This window comes from Struthio camelus, chromosome 3, assembly GCF_040807025.1.
Source record: "Struthio camelus isolate bStrCam1 chromosome 3, bStrCam1.hap1, whole genome shotgun sequence".
NCBI classification, from domain to species: Eukaryota; Metazoa; Chordata; class Aves; order Struthioniformes; family Struthionidae; genus Struthio; species Struthio camelus.
Genome location: NC_090944.1, coordinates 77,875,110 through 77,894,067, shown reverse-complemented (window position 1 = coordinate 77,894,067; position 18,958 = coordinate 77,875,110). Strand labels below are relative to the sequence as shown.

General features: G+C 40.0%; 1 protein-coding gene across 2 annotated transcripts in view; it reads left to right on the top strand.

Annotated features, from left to right (window-relative positions):
• Nucleotides 1-18,958, top strand: part of SNX9 (sorting nexin 9) — a 65,876-nt gene that overhangs the window by 23,154 nt on the left and 23,764 nt on the right. For both annotated transcript variants that reach the window (XM_068938608.1, XM_068938609.1), the window contains 6 exons: nt 983-1,105; nt 13,850-14,033; nt 14,732-14,885; nt 16,363-16,447; nt 17,245-17,370; nt 17,653-17,770. In XM_068938608.1, coding sequence (XP_068794709.1) covers nt 983-1,105; nt 13,850-14,033; nt 14,732-14,885; nt 16,363-16,447; nt 17,245-17,370; nt 17,653-17,770 — 790 coding nt within the window. The remainder of the gene's footprint in view (nt 1-982; nt 1,106-13,849; nt 14,034-14,731; nt 14,886-16,362; nt 16,448-17,244; nt 17,371-17,652; nt 17,771-18,958) is intronic.

The following is an 18,958-nucleotide window of genomic DNA, read 5'->3' as shown; positions in this document are numbered from 1 at the left end:
ACTCCGAATTTCCTTCTGGTTTTCGGCCTTTCATGGTCCAATAACTGTTTTGTTTGCATGTCTGAGGATGCAGATGTGAAAGTGAACTGAGTAATACAAGTCTACACTGATGTTGCTGTGGCTGACTTGCCACACGCTGATAAGTCTCTGGACTGGAACCCCATTTCTGAGGTTCAGGATACAGCATCCCATCCCCGTCTTGTTCCTGAGGGCCAGTGCTGACTCCTTAGTGCGTGTATGTGTTGGTTTGTTTGTTTAATAACTGGTATTCCTGGGTGAGGGGTAGAAATCAGTAGCTAAATGTAATTCTTGGAGTCTTGATTCACTCTTTCTTGGGGGGCCCCAGTACTGGTAAGCCTGCAGGCTGGCAGCTAGGCAAAAACTTCTGGCTGTGATTCCTGAAGTCTCCTCTTAAGGCTTGTTCCCTTTTCCAGTGCTGTGGTTTTTTGGTTTTGTTTGTTTTTTTTTTTAAAGTGGATGGGGTGTGGGGGTGGGTAATGCTGGCTGGCATAATCTTGTGGGTGTGGTGGCTTTTTTTTATTGTTGTGTGTGTGTGTCTCTCTCTCTCTTTTTTTTTCCCTTTTTCCTTCAGTTAGTTTTAGCTCATGGTCTAGTAGCATTTGGCTCTCCAACCTTGTCCCGAACTGATCCTCTCAGTTTTCAAGCAGTTATATTAACATCCCTGTTAATCCATAGTGAATTTATGGATGAGTGTTCACTGCCACAGGTTTTCAGTGTTGCACTGTGATAAGGTAAACCAATTCCAACTGTTGTGGAGGACTTATCTCCACATTACTCTACAACTTCTAGTAGAAGGTACAGTTGAATTTAAGTTCAAAAAGGGCATATACAACCCTTGATATAGAATTGTCATAGAATGTTAATGTCTAGTAACCAGCATGTTAGGATGATGTAAGATAAACAGTGCAATTTGACTAATGGAAGCCTGGCTGATGTTTTACAACAACTTTTTCTATTTCAGATTATAAATGAGGGTGCAAAAGATGGAATTACCTGTGGTAACTCATTAGCTGACCAAGCCTTTTTTGATTCCCTTTCTTCAAATACAGCTCAGACCAACTCAGCTGCTAAAAGCAACAATCAGGTATGTCTGCAGGTTTTTCAGGCACAGTGGGTGATGAAGGAAATTCTCTGGTCAGTTGAAGGGGTTGACTTTAGTTTTGCTGGAAGGATATGTTTTTATTTTGTTTTTTCTGTACTTTTTTTTCTTTTGTCCAGTGTGTCAGTTTACTATGTAGTAAGTATCTAGTTTCGGATTAGATAGGAGTATGCATGTTATCTTAAACACAAGCTGTTGATTATGGTTTTTAGACTGAGCATATCCCACATGCAGGAACACACAAACACTTTAATGATTAGAGGTCAACAGAAGAACAAAACCTGCTTTTTCCAACAGCAGCATGTAGAGGTCTCACATGTTGATAAGTAAATGCTTTATCCATTGTAGCAGCTGGAAATGCACTCCTAATTTGTAGAGCACTTAAAAATCAGCTACTAGTTTTCTTAGCTGTAATTTACATTGCAGGACTTCAAGATGAACTGAGATCTCTCTTGAACTATCTATGATATGTTTTTGCATGACAGTGGATACAACAGTTCTTTCACTGTGTAGTGTTTGGTTTATGCTTGCTTGTATTCAGCTGGACAGTGCCAGGAGTTGCACAAGATTGCCTGGCTTCAAACTAAAAGATTCTAGCTGTGCTTCAGTGATCACATATAGTTTGCCTTGTTGCTACTGTCTAATAGAGAAGTTTGAGAGGGTGGAGTGGAGAGAAGTTCCCTGTGGTGCCTGCAAGTGCTTCATCATGCTCCAGGCCAAGGCATGTTATTAATGCATCTTTTCTTTGGCTTCTGAACAGCTCTGTTCATGTGCGTATTCAGAACTCAAGACCTCACTGACTGTCTCGTTGATGATCAACAAATTATATTTGTGTGTGTGTATTTATACATATATGTTTGTATATGTATGAGGTTTTTAAATTGTTATTAAGGCCCAGCAGAATATTTAGGTTGAACACAGAGCTTTTGAAGTACCTCTTGGGTTTTAGAGATCCGAAAGCATTGACTTTTATTTATTCTACCTAAGTTCATTCTCCCTCAGTCAAATTCATAGAAATCCTGATGACAGAGTGGGAGCTTCATTTCTTCTGCTTTATCTGTTACCCCTGCCCCAACTTTGTTTCCTTTTGTGGAGTTTTTTTAGGGAAACTTTAAGGCTGGGGAAGCTTGGAATACCTGCAGCGTTTACTTCTGTCAAATCTGAATACTGTTCTCTTTATGAAGAAAGAGGAAAAGTATAATTTAACCTATAATTTAACCTGCAGCAAAATAAATACAGAATACTTTGAATGGCGGCAGAGGTATCTATTAGAGCTTGATTGGTGCTTAACACAAGGTACGCATATGCCTGGAGGATGGCAGAAAAGCCCTCTTGCCTATGTAGGAGAAAAAAATAAATGTAAATAATCAAGAATGACTATGTCAATCTAGCTATGAAAATTGTACTTCTAAAGAGGAGGAAGAAGCTGGAAAAATGTAAAATATGGACACTTCACATTACTTGGCATAAATTGTATTAAAATAAGGATCAGAGTGTATATTGCATGGTCAATATAATCATTTGCCGTTTCTTCATAACAAATGTTGGAATACAGTAACTTCATGTGAACAGCTTGAATCTTCTGTATCAGTTCCTTATTCTTATCAATGTCTTACTCCTCTCCATTATCAATTAAATTGTGTGAAGCAGTTGGGAGAAATGGTGTATCGTAGCGTACTGCAGCAGTGCTATATTGCTATTATTAATATGAGAAAGTGAAGGGGAGTGTGCACCTGGGTACAGCCAAGCCCATGCAAGATCTGGGGGAGACTAGCAGAAATTGCTGCAGGCTCGTATGCATGTTCCCCCTGCTCCCTTGTATCAGGAACCATACTATTGCACGGTCAGGATTTTGTCGAAAGTGACTTATTTTTTCCCCCTAGTTGTCCTGTAATTGAGTCAGTAACTGCTCTTTGGTTTTCTGTTTTCTAGAAAAGTAGCAGATCTTGATTTGAAAACTGGTTTCTGCAGCTTCTGATGTTTATCTGGTAACTTATTCCAGTGGCTTGTTGCTGATAAGAACTTGTGACTCAATTTGTATATTGAGCAGTGTGGGTTCAGCTTCCAGCTGTTACTGATCTTTTCCCACTGGATCAGAGTTCTCAGTGTATGGTATTTTCTCCTTGCAAAAATTCTGTGGTTGGCCATCCTCTTGATTGAAACAACAACAAAATACCTCTGCCTGTTTTCTTTCTTGGTATAAGACACTTCCTGCTCTCAAGACAGCTTTGTTGTGACTTACCTGTGAAATGGAATATCAGAACTGCATGCACCGCTCTTGTCTACCTCTCAGGATGCCAAATACAGAGGTTTAATGTTGGTGTTTTGGTGTACAGAAGCCTGCTGCACTGGAGTGTTGCTTTGGCTCTAGTCATAGCGTTGTATCAAAAGGTGGTACAAGAGTTGCTAGTCTCCTACAAGTATTAGCCTCTCATTAGAGCCAGTGCTTATAAGAAAAGTCTTCTGCTTTGTGAGTATTACCCATGTTCCTTGTTCCTAGATGCCTTTGTGTTTGGTTCTGCATTTATGGTTCCGCATGAATTAATTCAGGCACTTTAGACTTATTCAGATGCACAGTTGCAAGCAGCTGACTTACTGTTTTCAAGAGGCTTAATGAGTTACTGGATCAATATGCAAAACACTTCATCTATAGATGAAACTTGTGTGATCAGGGTTATAGAGCATAGGAAAACTAAGAGTGTAGGAAAAATAAGGGGTTAAAATAGACAGAACTGGTGATGGAGGGGCCAAGCTAGTGGGAACTAAAACGTTTATAGGTGTAGCATGGTGCACTGAATAAGAAACAGCAGCTTTCTTACATGGCAACGTTTTATCCTATCCCTATCTTAACATGCCCTCATAGAACTGGAGGGAGACTGGTTTTTATTAAGTAGCGGTGCTGCTTGCAATACAGGACCCTAAACCATTACAGTTTTCCCAGATCAGTTCCTATGCATGCCTTTACCTACCTACCTACCTACCTACTACACCCCCCAGCCCCTTTGGTTTCCTCTGTGGTGTGGTGTTTTTTTTTGGCCATGGAAAGATCATCAGCTTAATCACTGCCCTACTCCTGTCTATCCTTTTATAAGGTGTTTGGTGGTGTTTAGTAAATCATTTCCTGGAAAGATAATAAGCCATATAAGCCATAACCCAAAGGCAGGTGCTCTTGCTTCCCCTTCTTCACTGAGAAGGATACAATGACCACAGCGAGACTTTTATTTGGGTGCCAGACCTGGCTTTGCCACAGATGTGAAGGGACAGTACAAAAGGGGCACAAATATACTTCCTAAAGAGAAGGGAAATACTCAGCATGACCCTTGGCAGTTCACTCTTCTTCTTTTTCCCCAGTTCCTTCCTTAAGTCATGTCCTTGCAATCAGCATTTTGGTGAAGTTGTCAACTGCTCTTTTAGAGACTCGGTCAACTCTCACCCGCATAGCTAGGAAGAGATTATTATTTCAGAGAGTCACCTGTAGGGGGGTAAAAGCAGTCAGTCAGAGGAAGCAATGAAGTTAACCACAGTTTAGTCAGTTTTTCCCTTGTTTGTGTGACTTTTTGTACGCTCAAAATAGAGAAGAGGAAGAACAGATAGGATAATGTGATGTTAAATCACAAATGTTATGGGCAGGTGTAACATCTGATCTCCTAAAAATATTAGTCAAAAAATAACAATAAAGTAACCCTTAGTTGCCAAAGGCAGAGGCCGCAGCCCAGGCCCCACACAAGAGCTGAGCAGTTTTGACCCTATAGCCCCGGAGAAAGGAAAGGAAGGGAATGGGAAGTCTCTTTTTCTCTGTCAAACCATCACTCTTTTGTATGGCAATACAGGCTGCTAATTTTAGACTGTCGTTTGGGCCAGCCAGGGAGCGAGTGTATCAGCCCTTAGATTTTTTTTTTTTGTCGTTTATTTTTATTATTCATTATAATTGCATATGTACAGTTCAATAAATTACCCATAAACTATTCTGGTGTTAAAGTAACACTGGCAATAATGGCACTGAAATGAATATAGATTATGCCATGTTAAACCAAAAAAGTATCTTCAAATACTCTGAAGGGAAAGCTCCTTTCTGATGAAAGATAACATTCCCCCCCCCCCCCACCTTATTATTTCTCTGACTCTGAGTCACTTCCAGGGGCTGCACACACAACAGATATCCTGCTATTCACTTTTATTTAATAGTGCTTCTTTTCTCATTGTAAGTGACGAAGAGATTGCTAACTTGATGGTATTCTGTTGGTACTTGGGGGGCTGGTAGTTGGAGTCTGTATGGAAATGCAAGTTTTGTCTAAGACTTATTCCAAGTAGTCCCCTCTGTTTTGGGGGAATCTGCACTTAGGTGATCAAGAAAGTGCTTCTCGAGTCAAAGATTGCGTTTATTTTGCACGTGTTCCAGCTTAATAAATGACTGTTTTAACAATCATGATCTGCATCTGTTCTGAACCACAATTTATGGTGACTTTTCATTTATCTAACTTTAAAATGTTTTAGAAGTTGTGGACAAATATTATCCTACTGGGTCTTTCCATTTTAAACATAGTGTATATCTGGCTAATTACACTAGAGCGAAGTAGTCCTTCTTGCTGAGAGGCTGAGCGTTTTTTTAGCTTTGCAGTAGACTTCATCAGTGGTCTGTGAACAAACAGTATGTTTAATTAGTCGTAAGGTAGTCTAGTTAGTTATAGCCTGTATAACATGTTTCTACATATGGTAAAAATGGCATAGACTTCAGTATACTATATATTTTAGTATGCATGTCTTTTCCTCCCTTTTCCTTGTAACTTAAAATCTAATTATTTTCTGAAGAACAAAAACCTAGTATTAAACACAAACGCATAATGAAATTGAGAAAAATTGAATACTACCTGTTTCATGTTGAAAGTGGATCACCCATTATGTTGAAATAAGAGCTGTAGGTGTGGCTTTACAGTACTTTAGTCCTTCTTATTAACCATAAGTTGCATTGGTAGAGGAGTTTGTTCCCTTTCCTTAATACCAATTCTCTGATCATGGCCAAAACTACCTCTGTACAAATATGACTGTACAGCTCTTGGTTCCAGATGAAATATATATCCTGCAAGTTCATGTTTTTGTGAATTGAGTTTTTTATTGGTTAATTCCAGTGTAACTTTAGTGAACCTACATATTAAGTGTTTTCAGGTGTGTTGTGGGCTGACCAGCGAGGGCCCATGAGTAGGTACAAGAAGCCTCTAATAGAATCTTATTATGTTCATGCTTTATTGCCCAGTAGTAAATGTGAAATCACTCAAGATAGTTTCTCTCTCAGTGAAAGAAGGAAAGTTGCTACCTGTTTGTTGAAGGATATGTAAACAAACAGACCATCTTAGGTATGGAAAATCCTCTCCCTTCAGAAAACTGGGACTAGTGAAAACTTAGGAGTTGTCTCAACTCCTGCACACCAAACTAAGTTAGCTGGTATGTAGACATAAGGTGCTGAACATGCACAAGGAAAACATTGAGAAAGGTATTCCCAGAGCTTTACTTAGTGTCTCTTCTACTAGTTGTAGCTTAATGTTGGAAAGACAAATTGTAGTTGTTAAAGTTGTATGCCTGCCCTCCCCCAGGCTTCCTGGAAATACTGTAAACAGCAGTAAACGCTAAGATTGAAGAAAATACAGTGCTCCTAATACAAATGCACTGTTCCACTTCTGTGGAAGTTATGACTCGCATCAGTTACTGCAGTCCTGCAGCATCATTCCTGTTCTGTCACTGCTACTCACCTGTAGTAAGGTGGAAGTATTATCATGGGACATGCATGACTCATTCATGCTTAGATGCGCCCAATCTGCTTTGTTAAACCAGTATGCTAAAATACCTTATCCCAAAATATATGCAGGGAGGTTCACCATGAAAGTTGCAATCGGTGTAACTGTTTATGAATTTTAAAAAATCTTGCTTCTTTAACTGCATAAATGTGTGTTTGTAAACATACATAATTAAATATTATTTGTGCACACACAGAATAACTTCACATTTAATTCTATAATCTCTTTATTGGCATAGCATGAAAGGTGTCTAAATAGAAGTACAAGCAAAATTAGTTGTGGGTGAAACTGTTTTTCAGAAGTCACAAAAATACCCAAAGTGTTTTATTCTGGCTTGCTGCTTTCATGATTAGTAACTTCCAGTTCTCATTACAGATGATGACACTATAACATCCTCCAGTCTTATATGTAGCTTGATAGCAACTTTTTTTTTTCCACATCTAAGTCACAAAATTGCACTCAGACCCGTAAAAGGAATTTGTGACCAACTCCTATTTTAACAAAAATTCCAGGCAATCAGTATTCTGGAATACTGGAAACAGAGGCTTGCTTACTTTGAAATGCATTGTATTTGCATATTTAAAAAAAAAAAAAAAACAAAAAAACCCAAAGCCTCTGGCATATGAGTGGTTATACCAATCCAAAGTACAGATCTGTCTTAAGATTTTTTTGTATGTGTGTGTCCTAATAGAATGCAAAGGCTCAAGTGACAGACAGCAAGTTGTTAAACTGCAGTACTTCCATCACTGTTCATGATATTCTTGTAGCCTCAGGCAAAATCTGACTGCTTTTAAAGTAATGTCTTGCAATTTACAGTGCTTGAATGCTCTCTTTCTTACAGCTTTGTTTTCATTTACCTTCTCGTTTTGTGAGGTTGCATCCTGGTGTAGCAGTTTGCCATTGACCAGTTATTACCAGAATATTTTTAGCTTGGTGATGGTGACAGTGTTGTCTTGCATGCGTACTTGCAGTGACCTGAGACATGTGGCATTCATATGTTGCACTGATTTTTTTGCTGTCTGACAGCAGGTGGTTCACTGCAGTATATTCTTTCTCTTCTGCTTTAAATTTTGTTTCTTGTTCATTGTTCACTAAGCACTCCTTATTTTAAGGAGTAATCTTTGGCATTTGTCATTCAGACTGGTAATCTGAAAAGCCTTGCTGGTCGTCATCATCTTCAACTCCTCCAGAAAAAGCAAAAAGTAATAACCCTACATGTAGTCTGTTATAAAACAAAAATAGATGGTGCTTCTCCCACAAAGAAATGATAGTGGTGGAAACTTTGCATAATCTTTATAATCTGATCCTGGGATGTCTAGAAGAGAACATCAAAGAAGAATAGGGAGTTGTTCTCATCTGTGTTTGGTATTGGTGTGATTGCTCCTTGGAAAACTATCTGAAATTTCTCTTGTGTATTTCAAGAAGAAACTGTTAGGGATTGAAGTCAGCTCAAGAGAAGACAAGGATAATTAAGATAGCAAAAGAACCTTTATAATGAAGATTCAAAATGTTGAATGGGTTGCCATTTACATGTGCCTGCCTGGGTAACAAAAACAGAAGTCTGAGATAACTCTGTGACCAAATGTATATAGGGTTATTTAGTGGCTGAAAGTTGAAACAAAGCAAACTTGAATTAAGAACAGAAAAGCATAATTGTTTTGCTCTTCATGGTTCTTCCACTGTTTTTTTTTTTTTTTTTTCCTGCTAAAAGCAAGGAGTGCCCAGTGGGTAGACTTGGCTTGCAAGCAGACAAAGCACAGCTCCTTTGCTGAGACTCTTGTGAAAGAGACAGTGGGGCTATACTGGAAGGGTCTGTGTACTGGTCAATGGCTACCTTGGGAAGGAAGCAAGATGACAGGAGCAGCTGAGGAACAAGCAGGGTCCTCAGGAAGCATTGCTAAAGCCTCCTTATCAGCTGCTTCTGGAAGGCCTTTCTCCTGATGCTTTCATACTTTTAACCAGAAGAAGATTCTAATATGAGTCCATAAGGCTGCTTGTCCCTTAACCTAGCCCACTCCCACTTTTGCTTTTCCTGTGAGACCTGTTTAAGGAGAGAATAGGTTAAAATGTTACATTGGAAAGAGGATCTTTCTGAAAGAGTGAAAGAGGTGCCAAGGACGACCGTGTTAAGGTATATGCACAATAATGATTTACCAAGAAGTAAGCTTGGGCATGGCAGCTACTTCAGTGTCTGCTAAAGTACATGTTTGCTCCATGGTAAATACTGCATAGCGAATACAGTTCTGCGATTGCTGCAGTGTAAGCCTTTACCCCTTTGCGTTCCTTCTTGGAAAAACAAGTTTGATTATTAGGGTGATTGTCTTTATTCATTTGCTTTGTATATGTATCTGTTCAGAAGCACTGATATCCAGAGAACTTTGAGTGTCTGACTGTCCCCAAAGCTTTGTCTCCATGTATATGTAACTAAGGAAGCTGTAAAGTTGGAGAGGTATTTTCATTCTTGTGAACTACTTGACTAAGCCACAGTGACTTTTCCTGTATATCCTGTTGTTCAACTGTGCTGTCTGTCTCTCAGCACCTCTTCGAGGGTATAACACTTCTCACTGCAGTGTGGGCCATGGGATGGCTTCCTGGACTTCCCTTGATCTGCTCAAACTGTCTTTCCCTGCTCGCCACTTCAGCACGGCTTGTGTCTCTCGGAGTAGATTTCAAGGTGTATTTTTTACATTTGGAGACTATCATCTAGGTGGCACAGCTACCTAGATCTTTTTAGTTACTCAGCTGAGTTTTAGTATCTGAACATCATGTTTGGATTGGTGTTTGGCCCCCAGGAGTAGAATGGATCAGTTCTTCCATCAGAAGCATCCTATTAATATCGAGAAAGAGTCTGCCAGGAATAACTTATTTAGCAGCAAAAGAGACTTTTAGTCAGGGCAGAGAGAGAGGCCTTAGCAACCTTTCTTAGCATTACTGTCTGTGACTCTGGATTCTTAAGACATCACTTCTTCCTGTTTCACTCATGAGTCGTTTGGTGAAGTTACTAACTGTACATCCTCAAGCTGAAGATTTTCCCCATTGTGGATTTTTTCCCCCTTATTCAGCTATAACTAGATTTTCAAAAAACATGCTAGACTACTGCCCCCTCATTTCCCCCCCCCCCCCCTAATGATCTGCTCTGGTCCTATAGGGAGATTGATTCTACCCTTAAGGGAAGACCCTTAAATATTTAGCAAAGTGTTCCCTCCTTCTTCTGTTCCTCAAACAGCCTTTTTTCTCCTTGAACAGTGGGAGTGAGTAAGGCCATAACTGTCTCTGAAGGGGAAAATTGGCTGCCTTTAAGGAGGTTATCCTTGAGTTAAATCTCAGGTGTACTTGTATTCATGCTCGAGGAGGGAAGAGAGACAGCCTTTCATTTGGAGGTTGATTAGTTTCTTATTATGCATGGTGTGGTATTTTATTTTTGTGGCTTTATATCTGAGGATTGCTTTGCATGCTTAGATGTTAGGTGTGCCTAAAGAGCTATCTAGAAGACTTCCCGTTTCAGTTACAGGAAAAGCAAAGGTGTAAGAATGTGTAATTTAATCACTTACAAAATACTTGCTCATTTGATTAGAGTTCATTCAAGCAGAGCTCAGCCACACGAATAGCAGCTGTTTGGAATTTGCCAGCTGCTGAGATCTGCAGAGCTGCTGAATGGGGCTGTGATTGCTCTTTTAACACAGAATCACAGAATGGTTGAGGTTGGAAGGGACCTCTGGAGATCATCTAGTCCAACCTCCCTGCTCAAGCAGGGTCCTCTAGAGCATATTGCCCAGGGTCACATCCAGGCGGCTTTTGAATACCTCCAGTGAAGGAGAGTCCACAACCTCTCTGGGCAACCTGTGCCAGTGCCAGTCACCCTCACAAGAAAGAAGTTTTCCCTCAGGTTCAGATGGAACTTCCTGTGGTTCAGTTGGTGCCCGTTGCCTCTTGTCCTGTTGCTGGGCACCACGGAGAAGAGGCTGGCCTCATCCTCTTGACGCTCTCCCTTTAGATATTTATACACATTGATGAGATCCCTTCTCAGTCTTCTCTTCTCCAGGCTGAACAGGCCCAGCTCTCTCAGCCTTTCTTCGTATGAGAGATGTTCCAGTCCCTTAATCATCTTTGTAGCCCTCCGCTGGACAAATGCTGTGTCTCTACTGGGGCCTCCATAGTGTTGTGGGACCTTGAGAATAGCAGGCTTTTGGATTCCTGAACCCTTCTCCAGTTTTTTTTTTTTTTTTTTTTTTTGGCTGCCCTTTGACCGCAGCGTGCATGTACAGAGGCACATGTTTGAAGAAAGAAGGATTGGTTGCAAAGAACAGTTTAGGTAATTCACTTCCCCTTGCTGTACAACATTGCTGTGCATGTCCATCAGCAGCTGTCTTTAAGTTCTGAGGTGACCTCTCTTGCCATATCCAGTATTAATATTATTGCCTACCCCTTATTTTGCAGCAGACCTTAATCTTTCTTTGCCACCCACTCATGTACCAGGTTTCACATGAACTGAAGAGGAGAGGAAAACTTTACTCAGCCTTCTGGCTATCATCCCACTTTGGGACTTTCATTTGCCAGTCATCAGCACAACATAAATTGCAGAAGTATATGCAAATGAATGTTATGCAAACTCTTCTAGGTGCTCTAAGTTAAGTTAGGAGTAGGCACGCTTTCCCGTGTGTGTGCATTTTCCTTTAGCAAAGATGTTAAACTCTGGCATGTACAATGTTTTTTTTCTCATTATGTAATCTCATATCAGGTAAAGGAAGAACAGACTGATGCCCTGTAAGCTACTGACAAGTTCTTTGTAATGCTTGAGAGTAGTCCTGTGTGTCAGTTGTCCAAGAATTGAGTAGACCTTAGCAATTAGTTCCCCGAAAGAGCGTTCTTCTCAGATCAGTTTATTCTGTTCTCCCCGTCTCCCTTCCCCGCCCCCCCCCAAAAAAAAATTATCTATCTAGAAGCTGTCCACATAATCCTTCTCTCTCCATCAGTCCCTAGAGACACCTACTGCTCTCCGGTTTGCTTATTTCTTAGTAATCTTGTGAATGGTGATTTCCCCACCATGCAGACACTTGGCTTTTCTCTCTCCTCTGGAAGTCTCATTTGCCAGCACCCAGCTGAGTTACCTGACTCTGGACATAAAGAGCTGCTGCCTTATGATTTCAGCAGTATCAGTCCCAAGTGTTTTCAGGTCTTACAGAAGTTTGATATTGCCTGGGAAATGTGGCTATAAGAAGACTATATTTTTTGGAAAAATTTAAAGGAAGAGCTCTTATTTATGATTATTAGTTTAAAGAGCCAAGTTTGTAGAACAGTAATGGGTCAGCATAATTACAGCTATGTCTGATAGAAAAGGATTTTTGTTTTTCTAGTAAGTCATGGACAAAGGGTGTTCTTCCTGTTAGGACTGTTTTGACATTTGATAGCATCAAGGAATCTAGAGGAAAAATCACAACTGCAGCCTTAAAATTAAAAATCTGTAAAAGTAGTTGGGTTTTTGTCTTTTAAATGGATTCAGTGCCAGAAAACTTGTAATGTTTAGCTTCTGAACACTTGTTTGTTGCACAAACAAGGTTTTTTGCTCTTTTCACTTACAAGAGAATGCTTCAAATCCATGTAGCGAACCAGATCTTACTCGGATTTTGTAGGGAAATAGACTTGTGTTTAAGCTGAAAGAAGAGTTGGAAAATTTGGGGCAGGGGGATGGAATGTGGACTCACAGTGTCTCTTTTTTTTTTTGGTGGAAGAAACAATCATTCAACTCTTGCAGTGTTTGAGAAGAATAACTTGGCTTTCAGTGAGTTTTATTAAATATTCTGTTCTAGCAAATGCTTTAAATTTCATGGAAATGTTATGGTCTAATAGCAATTAATTTCTATTAGAGTTACTTTTTTGAGATGCTACTGCATGAAAAGGATAATGCACTGACTTCTATAGTTTTTGAGGTTTTTTCTTTTTGCAAAACTCAATTTCTCCCTTTGCTGAACAAGACAAGCTTCGTAGGCTTTATTTGCTTTCCTTTCCCTTCTCTTTCCTCCCACACTTTGGGTGTGTGGGATTTGATTTGTTGTTTCTCCTTACAGCTAGCCTCTGTGCTAAGTGTCTGGTGTAGAGTGTGCTTAGCTAATCAAAGTGTTAAAAGCAAATAGAGCCAAGCAGGATGCTAAGCTATTAATCCAATGTACTGACAGATAAACTCTGACAAATTGATGCAGTAGTCTGAGACATATTGGCTGTATGCTCTGTCCCTGAGTTTTCCGCCTCCACAGCAGCATCAGCAGGAGGGTAAACATGAATACTTTTGTCAGAAGCTTATGCTGAGAGAGTGGGTTTACAGGGAGATGCCGGACTCTATTCCCTCAGAGATGCCCATTTCCTTACTTCATTTCTGCTGTAAATGAGGTAACCCCTGGCAGGGAAGCCAAGCAGGTTGCCAGGCATAACTGCTGAACTGTCGCACCAGTAGTGATAATACGGATGGGGAAACTTATAATTTGCTTCTAATGAAGCCACTAATCTGACTTTACTAAAGTAAGCATTCAATAAAATGTTAGTCCTTGACTTCTGACTGTGCTAAGTGTTCTGTGGTTTTGTGTATGACAATGAACATGTGCCATGCTTCTGGTGTTAGTGTAAAATAATTACTGTAGGTGAGAGCTTTATAACGTTGCTGGAACAAAAAATTTTATTTCCCTAAGGAGATGGAACGTTATTACTAGTATGTACTAGTGTCACATTACGGAAAAGCTAATCAGGCCTTCCAGGTGCTTACTGCATTTATAAGATCTGTAGCTGGGAACTTGGGATTTAGCTGCTGCTCCTAAACCAAGCCGGTCAAGTGCTGAGTGCAGACTGATAGCCTATCAGCAGAGGACCAAAGACTCCAAGAAGCAAGTATATCATCTCTGCCTTTTTCAGCATTTTCTGCATTTTTTGGTCTTCTGTTTATACAATGTAGGTAAACAATGCCAGTGATCCTTGGTCAAGCTGGAATGTTGGGAAGTCTGGGAACTGGGATAATGGAAACGCTGGTGACGGCTGGGCAGCAAAACCTGAAAGTGCGGCGGGGCAGAGAAACAGCGCTTCAAATAACTGGGAAGCAGCAGCAGCATTTGGTCATCCACAGGCATATCAAGGACCAGGTGTGCTAATGCTTTTATTTTCAAACAAATTAGAATAGATGTGTGAACTGTCTAACCTTTCTTAACTACGGAATATGATTTATAAAAACTAAAAGCTACCAATAGCAAATCACCACATGGATAAAGTGGCTACTAAAGTAATGTTTTATAATTAGGAGAAAAAAAAAAAAAGTTCAGGTGATCTTTAATAACATACACCTCAAACCTGTATGGAGATTTGGTAAGCCAAGCTTGTGCATAAATGATCTATTCCCAGGCTTGTTCAGCCTGCGTGATGAGAACTCTGAAAACGTACACCTTAATTTGTGCCCTCAGGCCTCTGAAGAGGTAGTCTCTAATCCCTTAATTTGAAGGACTGGCTAGCCTTTCAGAAGCCTTCCACAGGGTTTTGGGTAAGGCCTGAATGAAGAGAACTCACATCTGGGCAGTGCTAACCTGGACTCTAGGAATATGGAACACTGCTGAATTCATTTTAACATACCAGCATTTTTTTTTCCTCTGTGGACTTCTAGTGTAGTGTTTTGTAAGCTGTATTTTAGGGGGGCAGAGGGGGGAATAACTGAGGAAGAATCAAAAAATACAAGGCTGAAGTAGCTCTTAATATCTTCACCCTGTTGATTATTTGCGTACGAGTGCTGAGCTGGCTGCTTCCTCATTGTAAAGGGAAGACATCCAACTTCTCTCTTTCTGTACTACAGCAGCCGCTGATGACGACGATTGGGATGATGACTGGGATGACCCAAAATCAGCTTCACCATCTTATCTTGGTTACAAGGAGACTGAGCCATCAGAGGCTGGGGGGCCCCAGCGTGCAAATTCTCGTGCAGCTGCTATGAAGTTACCACTTAACAAGTAATGCAGGACAAATGAGTATACAGTGAAGAGAATTGGAATTTGAATTGTGCAAGTGTGTTTCCGTTCAACCTACTTGAAATATGCAATGGAAGTATTACAGGTTTGGGGTAAAAGTGGAGATGGGTTTGTAGTTCAGCATTGTCCCTTTGTGGTCAGAGAAAATAAATCCTTGAAAGGCCTGGAGTACATAGCCTAAGTGTATATTTTTGGAGGCGTTACATACAGTCAAATGGTGTTTTTATAGGGTCTGAACTTCTGGTCCTACTGTTCTTTAAAGTTTAGCTCTCTTTTAGCACTCTGTGCTTAGTGAAAGGTGATGGATGGCTTGTCCATACAGTAGAGCCGGTTGGCCATGAACTCTGGAACAGCATGGCTGATCTGAGTTGCTATAAGTAGCAGACAGTTCCGCCCTCCTGTGTTGCTGCATCAGCCCAGGCTGATTTGTGAGTCATTCGAAGCTTAGTATCTCCCCACCCCCCACTAAATTGGTAGATCTAAAAAAAAAAAAAAAAAAAAACCTTTATCTGGGTTATACTAGTATTGTCTCACAACTTAAGATGTGTTTATTCTACAACTATTACTAGTCTGAGAGGCTGCCATGCAGTACTCTTAAAATGAGTGAAAGAGCAGGAGATGATAGTAGAATAACTGTCTCCTCAGGTATGGAACTGAACTTAAGGATAGTCACGCAGAGACACACTTTATTCATCGGTGGAGGTTTTGTCTGGTTTTGCAACAGTATTGCTGCGTTGCCGTGGCATCTACTTGTTGCAAATCCAAGTAGTATGACCAGCATAAGCATTCCTCGTTCAGAAGCATAGTTCTTCCATGAAGCCCTACTTTACTTACAGTGTTTCTTCAAGCAAACGGTAGATTGGCAGTATATCAAGGCTAAGTATCTTAATTAGAAAGAGAACCATTTGTTTTTTCTGAGACCTTCTCTGTGGACTTGCAGGACGTTACAGTGTGTGGTGGTGGTGGTGTGTTCTTTTTGTTGTTGTTTTTTATTTTTTAATTGGTGGATAAACTATTTAAATTCACTCATATTTAGAAGCACTTAATTTATAAATCATTCTTCCGGATGATTGAATTCACTCATCTGAAATAGGGAAGGGTGTGTGTGTGTGTACGCCCCTGCAGGGAGTGGGCTCTGATAGAGTGGCAGATATTGCTACATGTCCTATTGTCATGTTTGCTCTGATGGGCTGCAAGCACAACTAGCTACTGTGCGCTGTAAGGGGCCTGTATTTACAACATGAATTCGAGCTGGAGGTTAGTTGCTCAAGCTTTTCTGCTTTCTGGAGGGCAAATCACTAGTTGTTTAAATCCATATTTTGCGTGGATTTCACATAGCATTTCTCAAGTATAGAGAAGAATTATCCTAAGATTTACTTACTTAACTTGGCCAGGAATTCTGCACAAGTCAAAGGAGGGGGAACGAAGAGTAAATTGATTGCTCTGTTTCTTTGATTAGATTTCCTGGATTTGCGAAACCTGGGATGGAACAGTATCTGTTAGCAAAGCAGCTAGCAAAACCCAAAGAGAAAATTTCCATAATTGTAAGTGTGTGGGTATGTGTGTGGTTTTGTCTCCGCTTTCCCTGCTCCCCCCGCCCCTTCTTCCCCACCTTAACTTTTAGCCTCAGGGTCTTTTACGTGTTTTTTGGGTCAGAAGAAACTGGTACAGAAAACAGTTAAAAACAGAAGCTATCATAAGAGAACTCTGCTATTTAAACATTTCAAGTCATGGTAGACCATGTTTCAGAGTCCTGTACCACTGAGAGATTTTTCAGGTTGAAGTCTTAACTCCTTGATTCTGCCAAGTGTGCTTGGAGTTTTGTTTTAATTTGTTTTAATGCTATTTTTCTCATGGTGGACAGCTGACTTGCATTATTTGTAATCATGAAAACGAGCGTTATAGGGCAGAGGGCAGACTGGATACATACAGTATCTATCAGCTGTCATAATAGTTACCTCATACAGAGGAACTACATTCGTAAAAGTTTACAGTTGTCATGGTCAGATCACTTTCTGATCTAACTAATAGACCGTTCTAGACATTTGATATTCTAGTGAAAAGTGGTAAGTAGCAATCTACAACAGTATCTGTCTCCTGACAGTTCACTGCTCCAGTATCCTTATAGGGGAAACTTAGTAGTAATGGACTCTAGAAAGAGGTTTGGTAATATTGCTTGAGTCTCAAACTCTCACTGAAATCAACAGAAACTTTTTAATGGAGGGAGTTAGGATCTCAGCTTTCAAAACAGGCCTCTTTCACATAACTGTTTGTCGTCTTGTTTGCACCTGGTACAACATGATGTATTTATATTGAAGATAACACTTGCAATTTCTGACAGATTGGTGATTATGGCCCAATGTGGGTTTATCCTACCTCTACGTTTGACTGTGTGGTGGCAGATCCCAAAAAAGGTTCCAAAATGTATGGTCTCAAGAGCTACATTGAATATCAGCTGACCTGTACTGTAAGTGTATCTGAAACAGTATATTCTCTCTCGTAAATACAGAAGTCATTTGTGCATCTAAAGAATCTGTGATTTGGTAGCAAGGTTGTAACAGTAAGTGATAGCTGTCACTTTTTTTCCAAAGAGTTACTTTTTTTCTTTCATTTCCACTTCTTCTGTCATTACAGATTTTAAGGCTGTACATAATAACTTTTAGTTATGTTCCAAGTCTGCTGTTTTGATGTTACTTGCTTCATGTTATCTGTAGATGCCTGTCAAAATTGAGTTGTGTTTCTCTTGCAGAACACTAATCGGTCTGTCAACCACAGATACAAGCACTTTGACTGGTTATATGAGCGTCTCCTGGTTAAATTTGGATTAGCCATTCCAATCCCATCTCTTCCAGACAAGCAAGTAACAGGTAACTCTTCCCAGCCATGAATTCAGGGGATGGGAAATAAGGAGATCGCTTTTGTGCACGATTTAACTGTTCTTACTGTTTTCTTTTTCTCATTATGTTTAGAGAAGTTACAAAAATCTCCGCTGTTCAGAATTGATGATGAGATATGGGAGGCTGTTGATAACAAAACATAGCCACTACAAACATATTTCAGAACTCATTATTTGTTATTGGAGAGAAGAGTTGGGGTGTTTTTTTTTTTTTTAAATGTTCTGTGTTCGCTGATTGTCTGGAGAAATGGTTTCATTTCTTTTCCGTTTTCTGGAGAAAAGGGAGAAACCTAGTCTCCGATAAACTTTTTGTTCTGCTCATAACAAAAAGGTTGCAGCTGTCTTTCCTGATGCTTCATTTCACACTTGATTAATAAGCATCTTTCGTTAGTATAGTTTTCTGCCACGGTTTGATGTTAGTTCAGCTTGATCAAACTCTCTGAACGGTAAAGTGAGACTAAACTCTTAAACGCTCATGACGTTCAATGCAATTCAATCATTGCATTGAATGTCTGTGCTTTTTCGGTGGTCTCTGGCTCCCCTTTTACAAGGATGTGCTCAAGTGTATGTGAAGGAAAGACTGGACACCTGTGTAGGAGGAAAATGCATTACTTCTTTCTATTTCCACTTGTGTGTGTTTTTGATAAGACTTTTACACCGCATTTAAGACAACCAGCCAATAACAAATATACAAAAGCCGGCATGTAGCCAACCATGTGGCTGTGGGCATCACTAAAAATGCAACAGCTCTGCTGTGTTTGAAGAAAGCTAAGCATTGATGCAAATACTGGGATAAATGCCGAGGAAACTGAAAAGTGAGGAAGTGACTTCCTCCCCTCTCCCTAGCTAGCCTCATATTTAGAATTCACCAGTATTTTTACTTAAATGTGCACATGTAAACTAAAGAGAAATCAGAAGATCTGATGGGGTCTCTAGATTTCATTTTAACTGTATTACAAAAGACCAAGTTTGGCATCTCAATTAAACCCTTGCCTGTGGATTTCTATCTTGGAGTCTGTGGGAGAGGATGACTTGTTTGTCTCATGCCAAAAAAGCTTTTTTTTTTCCTTCTCTGTCTTTGAAAAGTTACAAACCATTTCTCAAAAGAGAGTTTCTATCTTTCATTGTTTTTGGGAGGCTTCTTTCTGAAGACTGTCTA